The sequence below is a fragment of the Cupressus sempervirens genome, chromosome 2 (assembly GCF_028749045.1).
Source record: "Cupressus sempervirens isolate cs-2001-9-10 chromosome 2, ASM2874904v1, whole genome shotgun sequence".
Classification (NCBI taxonomy): Eukaryota; Viridiplantae; Streptophyta; class Pinopsida; order Cupressales; family Cupressaceae; genus Cupressus; species Cupressus sempervirens.
The window spans coordinates 690,897,416-690,906,040 of NC_143119.1; the positions used below are offsets into that span (position 1 = coordinate 690,897,416).

The window sequence follows — 8,625 nt, forward strand, 5'->3', positions numbered from 1 at the left end:
ACTAGAAGTCTCTAAAACTCTGATAAAATTATCAACTAAACCCCACTGCTTAAGCTGAGCTAACTCCTTGAAATGCAATTCAAAACATATTTGTTTATCATAACTCTCAAACAAGCTCTCAACAAACTCAACATATGAGGTGATCTGGTCAATGCCCCAACATAACCATGTCGTGATGCCACCACTCATGAGCCAAGTCATCCAAATGTTACGCAACAAATAAAATGGCTTCCTCCTTTAGCACCGAGATTAGTTGGAAGTACGTATCTACTTCCTACACCCAAGCTCTAGCTTTCCCGGATCCATCGTAGAAGGGTAATATGAGCTCGCTCACCTTCTTCTCCAAATCAATATGTTGTGCCCTACCACAAATGCAAGGCAAATGCTTCAACCTAACATCCATGTACTCCCTAAAAGAGAGAGCTGGCTAAAATTCTTCTCTACTTTCCCAATATTGATGAAGCTAAGCTTGTAACTCTGCAATTTGCATCTCATTGTCCAATTATACTAGAGCTCTAGGTGGGAAGATAGGTATAAGTGGCCTCAAACTAATTGTCCTCGTTGGTCTAGCTACATGCCCAAAATTATCAGCAACATGTCCTCCATTACCACTATTCTATCTGTTATGCCCACCATTGTTATCTATGCTATTTCCACCATTGTTTTTGCCACCATTATTCATGTCATTCATATCAATACCCATATGTCTATCCATCATTTGCATTGTATGGTCCACGCGTCAATTTCATTCCAGAATTCTGTATTCTGCTTGTCACTGTCCTAGTTGCAAAGCCTCTAACGTATGAAACAATCTTTCTTCACTAGGGGTCCTTCTTTCACCCATATTGCCTGTGAGCTATTCACCTCTGTCTAAGTGTACTTCTGAATTTCTCTATTCTTCTTTAATGTCTTGTTTCTCTGTGTATTATAATGATGTGACAATGGGTGTACACTCCAATCAATCTTGTCATTTTTTATTCATTTTGTATTGTACCCACCAAGATGGTAGGATACACTGTTCTGATACCACTCTAAGAACATCCCCTTGTGTTGGACCAAATTGTTGCCTCCCTCTCACTGTAATATTGTCAAAAAAAATTGCTGGCAAGCTGTTTACTGATTTTTCTGAGTTAACAGTTTGAAAATGGATATGTCATTTACAAAAATACTTGAAAGCAAACTTACAACAGCAATACTGTAACTAAACTCAAATATAGATATCGTCTATTCTGAAACTATTGATTTTGAAATAAATTAACAGCAAAGATATACAATGTTAATCTCAACCAAAAGTTCTGAAATGGACTAACAGCTACTCATTTCAATGATTTTATCAATTAAATACAACCAGTCCACTGTGTTTGCATACCAGGCTGCTGCCTAAGTTACCAATGCTGGTTCTGATGCTGATGCGGGTGCGGGGTGCTGATGCGCAGATGCGTAGATTTTTTTTTGGGGGGATTTTGGGTGCATCCATGTGTGTGTGTGTGTGTGTGTGTACTATAATTTATGTATGCAAAGAAATACAAGAAATATACAAAAGGAAAACATTCTATAGCAATTAGCATAATCAAATTGAAATAATAGGAGAATGAATGGCAATGAATGACCTCTTTTAGGGCCGTTTTAGGGTTGCGAGGCAAATAGGAGAAAGAATATAATAAAAAAAACCTATTATACACATATTTTAATAAGTCACTTAAGTGACTGGGCGCTCAAAATGGCTCAATTCTCACGGGATGCGCCCGGATGCTCAACGGATTCTCTCTGGATGCTCTCCCAAGCATCCCGCATGCATCCACAGGAGGGAAGCAAGATTCCTGGCAGCATCCACGACACATCCTAACGCCTCCGAGCATCAGAACGCATCTGCACCCGCATGTGCCCTATTTCCAGACGCATCAGCAACTAAGGCTGCTGCTACAAACTTAATATCATCTAGTAGTTTCATTAACAACGTATTAAACCCTTGTTGTCACCTCCTAAATGAATTCAACCCTGTAGACAGTCTCCTAGACAAGTTTGGCTACCTTTAGATGCATACAACCTGGTACAACCCCTTTTGTTATCAACTGCAGACTTGGACAACACTCCCAACAGTTTCAATAATGTATTACAGATGGCTTCAGAGCTGGGCATCTCTGTTCTGAGTCTTTCCCATCAAGGACGGCTGCTGCAAACTTCCTTCAAACTTGTACAACCCTGTCTTGGATACCTTTAGATCTGTACAGCCCTAATGAATATTTCAATCTGATGCAAATGAGTTTCCCAAGCAGTTTGTTCACAACCCAGATATCTCAAACATAACTCTTCAACTTCACAAATTGAACCACCCTCCTGAACAAATTTGAAACTGTAGCAAATGGCAGTAATAGCTTATGTAGAACAATCAGATTTTATCATTTTTACCTTTAACCTCAACAAAATCCTCCTGACTGTGTCTTTCAACAGCGAAGTGGATGATAGCAAAGAGGGATTTCATCCTCCAAGCCCAAGAACATAAATTCTCCAGACAATTTCATAGATTTTATATATTTTACCAGCATGCTAAAAGAGAGACCTTAAATCTCTTTTACAACACTTCCTAAGAGCTCATCCACTCACTTTGCCAATGTGGAATAAACAAAATCATTTTTTTGTCCTTTCTTATTTTTTTATGTTTTTTACTTTTTTGCATCTATTTTCTCCTGATTGGTTTTTCACCCCTATTTTATCACTATTGTTTTTCCTTAATATTTAACATATCATTTAACATGATTTTCCTTCAACCGAAGTCCCCAAGCACCTTTTTAAGTCTCCAATGTATTTTAAAATGAAAAGGACCATTTAATTTAAAATGTTTCCCACAAACTATAATTAATAAAGTTATATAATTAATTTTTTCTTTCTAAAAAAACTTTAATAACACACAAATAAATCATATCAATGATTTATCGAGCTTTTCGTCCATTGTAAACAATTACGATCGACATGTCATTTGTTAATGTTTTGCAGCTGCAAGAGATAAACTACCGCTGAAGATGGTTGACTCGGCTTCATGGAAGTCATATCTAGCATCTTGCTTGTCAATAGTCTTTGGGTGACTCGCGATCGTTACAGTTTTCCCTGGCATTGTGCAAGATTTCTTCATTTAGATTGATGGTTCATAATAATATTGCTGGTTTTCCTTATTCATGTCACAAGTCATCTTATGTGATGACGATGCATTTTCTACAGCTTCCAACGTTTGACATGTTGGGGTCTCTTGATCGCACACAGGCATTATATGTGTTTGATCATATTATTATCACAGGTGATAGCATCGAAAGGAAATTTGATTTTGTGTATTGGAAGTGTCATCTCGTGTATCAGCACTGAGAGTGCCATATTATAAATTACTACTAATAGTTCTCTCTATGTGCTCTGAGGATACATGAGTCTCAATGTATCTGCACTTATCATATATATTTCAGTATGTTGTTAGTGTCGGATCAATCACAGTAAGTGTATATGTGTTGAGTCTCAGTTATTTTGTATTATCTATTTGTATAAGATCTGTGTGTGTGATCATTGAGCAATCTATGTGATTCTTTATGTTTATAATCTGTGAGACTGTTTTTGATAAGAGAAAAGTCGGGCTTACTGATTGACTAGTTAGAGACTTCAATCATAAGCAAGAATACTTGTATTTATTTTGAGATCTAAATAACAGATCTATCTTTTGGGTGTGGCTGGGTTTTCCCTCAAGTAGGAGGGCTTTCCTAGGATAAATAATGGTGTCATCTGTGCATATGCTTTTCTGGTTTTCAGTGTACTGCATTCATTTTATTTTGGTTCAAACATTAACATGGTATTAAAGCCGGTTTACGGAAACGATCCAGAATCTGAATATAACAATTTGATTCTTTGAATTGTGATGACTAATGGGTGTCCAATATGTGATTCAGTCAATTATTGAATACTGAGGAATTCTTGCTAATTACATGTTGATGGGAATTTAGGAAATGATATATAATGTAAACATCACAAAAAATGAGGGATGCATATGAGGACGTGTAGTTGAAGAGCCTTGAAGGGTAGAATCTCTGATGAAGCTTCTTACCTAGAAAGATGTGCTGATTTTTCACTCTCTACCTGCAGTAGAACTGTGATGGTGAAAGGTATATTGGTGGATTGTGAGAAAGTTTAGACAATAAAGAGATAAGTATTTGAATATTGATCATGAATTTTTTGTAGTTAATATGAATTTATGTAATATCTCCAGGAATAGTGTATGCTTTTAGCATTGGTCTGTATAAATTTTCTCTTCATGAATAGTCTGATTTTATTAACTATCTCTAATCTCTCTAAAAACGCTTCTAGGACTAATCAAGAAGCAATGAGATGATAAGAGATTACATGCAAAGTCATGCAAGCTATAGAAATGAACATGGGAATGCTGCTTGCAGTCATGGGACTGAATTGGTGGCACATTAACTTCATTAACGAAGGAAAACATATACAGATTGTATTTTCATTCAGAGGAAGAAATGAGATTCAGAGGGAGCTTATGTGGCAGAGGGAGAGTGCAAAGTCCTTTGCAGAGGATCAGCAAGCTCGTGTAGCAGTGTGGCTACCAAAACCCTTTGTTGGGCATACAATGGAATCAATTTCTTGGTGTTGTGATAATCAAAGCTATGAGAATGTTGCTCATGTTGAGAGGGAGCCTCAGTTGAGAGACAGTCTCAGCATTTAGATGATATTTTATGTGTGCTTAAAAGAGTTCTTCTCCAAGAGGGGGAAGTTTGAGGTGCAATCCCTTGTTAATGAGTTCTTCTCTACGAGGGAAGAACAAGGTGAAATTCCTTGTTAATGAGTTCTTATCTGTGAGAGAAGTTTGAGCTGAAATCCCTTGTTAATGAGTTCTTTAAAAAAGAAGTTCGAGGTGAAATCTCTCGTTAATGAGTTCTTCTCTGAGAGAAAAGTTCTAGGTGAAACCCCTTATTCCACCCTCTGGGAGTAGCTTATTGATTGACTGGTTGGAGACTTAAATCATAAGCAAGATTGCTTGTATTTATTTTGAGATCTAATAATGGATCTATCTTTCAGGTGTGGCTGGGTTTTTTCCCTCAAGTAAGAGGGTTTTCCCAGGATAAATAATGGTGTCATTTGTTCGTATGCTTTTCTAGTTTTCTGTATATTGCTTTCATATTATTCTGGTTCAAAACACTAACATCATTGTCTCTAAATGTCCATTCATGCCCAGAACGATTTCCTATAAATAATAAGAATGCTCAAAACTGCCTTGGATCGCCTTGGAATGAACTGCAGCTAAAACTGCCAAGGCCAAATGCCCTCTAGTCCCTTTTATGTCTTGGTTAGCCTACAGGACTATGGGGAATTAGGCTAATGACAACATCGAACATTACATGGGTTCTTGCAAACATTCTCTTCAGCCTTTCTAGACTTTTCATGAAATTGTATAGCTCTAGAAGAGGGTTCTGTCAGCGCTTGTAGAAAATGGCAACACTAAGTGATGAAACTTTGATTTTCCGTACTAAATATTGGAAATCAGTCAAAAGGCTATAGCAAAAATCGTGTTTTGTAATACAGAAACACAGATAGCAAAGTTTTCTACACCAGATTTTTTGATGTCATGTGTAGAAGGCCCATGCAGCCTAATGCTCAAAGAGTTCCCCTCTGGACAAGAAAAATCAACTAAGCATAGTTTGCCATATTTATACAGTATACATTAAGTGTGAACTAACAGATTGTCAATATTTATACAGTATACATTAAAGTGTGAACTAACAGATTGTCAATATTTATACAGTATACATTAAGTGTAAGTAACAGATTGTCGATGTGACCATCTAAAAAGTGGAATATTCAAGAAGCAGTTAGGCAAACTGTGGACAAGGTGGTCTACACTAACATTAAAGTGCACAGATTCAAAATATAAAGTGCACTTTGAAATAAGGCCATCTCATGAGAAATAAATGCAAGCACTAAAAACTCAAAGAAGATAAACCACAAACGTGCATACATGATTTCAGAAGAAAATTCATACACATGTCAAGGATGGCATGTCAAAACCTCTTGATTCATCACCGCCAATAATTATTTGAGGATAACTACACCACAAAGGTTGAAACAATAGTTCAAAATATCTCAGATATATCTGCAATAGGTCTACTTATCACAAAAAAAATTGGCTCCTGAGAAGTAATGTCAACTTATCTCAGATAAGTCATTGCAGAGAAGTTTTAAAAATATCGCAGAGAACTTGGTAAAATATCGATGATATCTCTCTAATTTATTGCGATAAATAGCAATCTTATTGCACAATGGCCCAGAAAAGGGAAAAACACATTTTTTTAATTTGAAAAACAGATTTGAAGAGAAGAGAGAGGACAAAGCCGAGAAAGAAGGTTCCATCAGGATTGGAAAAAAAGATTTTTGACTGGAAAAATAGATTCTAAGTTCCTGATAATTTCCCTAGAAGTTTCCAACTAATCTCCGGTATTTTCCGATATCTTTTTTTTTGCCCTCAGCAATAATCCAGCAGAGTTTGATGTCTCTTGACTAGCAGAGTTTGTTTGTAGATATTTTCAGTTGGCAAAATGACATCTTGCTTGCAATGCATCTCAGCATATATCTAGGCATAACTTATTTGTTCAGATTTTGTAAGTGTATAAATTTGTGACGCTTTTCAATTCATTACTTTTCAGTAACAACGAAAAAGGAAGCAAAAAATTAATTAAACAAGAGTAACGGTACATACAGTTTCATGCTGAGCTTGTAGGGCTTGATATTCAGACTTCCTTGCTGCCATTTCTGCCTGACGGGTTTCTTCTTGTTTGCGCAGAGTCTCAAACACCTATGGTACACAAATACATTTAAGAGTGAGAAAATAAGCTAATTGAGGACATTGCATTCGGTGCTTCTTTTTTGCATGTGGGGCCTCACTTTTTTATGGTTAAGCTAGTCTTTACCTTCAGATGTTTCGGTCATTATTCAACACGTGATTGCTTTAATAAAAATGAAATACAAGAAAATTGAAGAATGTTAAAAGAGCTAATAATTCATGTTCTATCGAAAAACAATCCAGTACAAATCCTGAAGCATGTAGTCTATGGATTTTCTTAAACATCAACCAGTTCAATGGTCCAAAGCAAGATTTCCTGTTTGAAAGCAGCAGAGCATGGCTTCCAACCTTCTCGTTTTACCAGTCCAAAAATAGGCACTGATTGATCTCCAAGCATGTGATAGGCCTTAAGTAACCTATCGTATAAAAATGCTGGTTCAGGGCAGAAGGTCGAACTTAGGACCATGCTTCTGCAAACAATGTTTTTGGTTTTTCGTTTATTTCTGCTGGCCTCTGTTGCTAAGATGTTTGAGAAATATCAAATTTTCCCATCAAATAACATTGGTTTGAGCATATATTCATCATTCTAACCATTAATAGTACGTATACAAGAAAAAAGTTTCCAGAGCTAGAATACAATTTGGGAAAAATAATACCTTTTTGGCATGGGAAGAGTTGTTGATTTCACGCAGAGCTTTAGCGCCTCTTTCAAGAGCCTCGGGATCGAATCCTGCTGCGGTGGTCCTTGGATTGTCATTTCTCGCTCTTTTCTCTTCCTTAGGAGGCTCGGCAGGAGCAGCTGCAGGAGGCACCGAGGGAGACGGAGACAGAGACGAAGGCACTGACGACGACATCATTGGAAAATGAAAGGCACTCTCAGCAGCGTGAGCCTTATCCACAAACATTGAAGCAGAAGCCACTGCGGCCACAATCCCCGCCGCGTATGCTTTCGCCATTAGTGTTAATTTATTACTCTATGTAGTGAAAATAGGAGAGCTCAGATTATCCTTAGCTCGGTAAATTCTTTGTCCAATCGTTTATTACAAATACAGTATTTCCCATCGAATGGATGATTGCATTGGAAGCTCCATTTCTGTTAATTCCCATTTACGTCAAGGTACCAAAAAAAAGATTTAAAAAGAGAGAATTTCAGAGGGAAAAGCTCTGGAAACTCCTCATGTTGTGTTTTTCTTCTGAACTAAATAAATAAAACCTCTAGCTACAGGGATTAAGGTACTCGAAAGTGTCTTGCTTGCGCTCCACGGTTCTATGTTTTTAGGGTTTAGCGTAGGGTTTTTCAACCGCAGGAGCAAGGTTTTTTCTGTATGTTTTATTTGTTATTTGATTTTGTGTTCTTTTTAAATCTCGAATCAAAAGTTTGCCTTTTGTCATAGTTTTGCAGCTTTGCTTCCTCGGTCAAGATGTTCAGATTGTTCACTTTGAATTCGCCACACGTTGGGTTGGGCATCTAAGTAGAGATTATGTATATAGAGTTTTCAAAAATGGGCATATCATATTTTCACTTCTCTTAAGATACTACTAGTCAAGGAGTTATGCTTGGTCGATATATTGGAATTTGTGGTGTCTTCTTGTGGAAGCTCATTTTCTAAGAGTTTATATCATTGTTTTATATTATTGTATGTAGGGGAGAGATCTCTTTGTCTTCATATTTTTAAAAAAAAAATGTTAAGGCTTAATTTAATTCATTGGATTAAGTCTAATACAATAATATGTGTGTAAATGGTAAAGGTTGATGTATAATAATTGTGAAATAAATTCACATGTGCTTTGGAATTCAT

General features: G+C 36.7%; 1 protein-coding gene across 1 annotated transcript in view; it reads right to left on the minus strand.

Annotated features, from left to right (window-relative positions):
• The window catches only part of LOC149575265 (uncharacterized), a 90,774-nt gene extending 82,486 nt beyond the window's left edge, over positions 1-8,288 (minus strand). The window contains exons 1-2 of the mRNA XM_089815053.1: positions 7,483-8,288; positions 6,743-6,838 (exon numbers count right to left, since the gene is read on the minus strand). Coding sequence (XP_089671179.1) covers positions 6,743-6,838; positions 7,483-7,782 — 396 coding nt within the window. The 5' untranslated portion in view covers positions 7,783-8,288. The remainder of the gene's footprint in view (positions 1-6,742; positions 6,839-7,482) is intronic.
• Between the last annotated feature and the right edge of the window lie 337 nt (positions 8,289-8,625).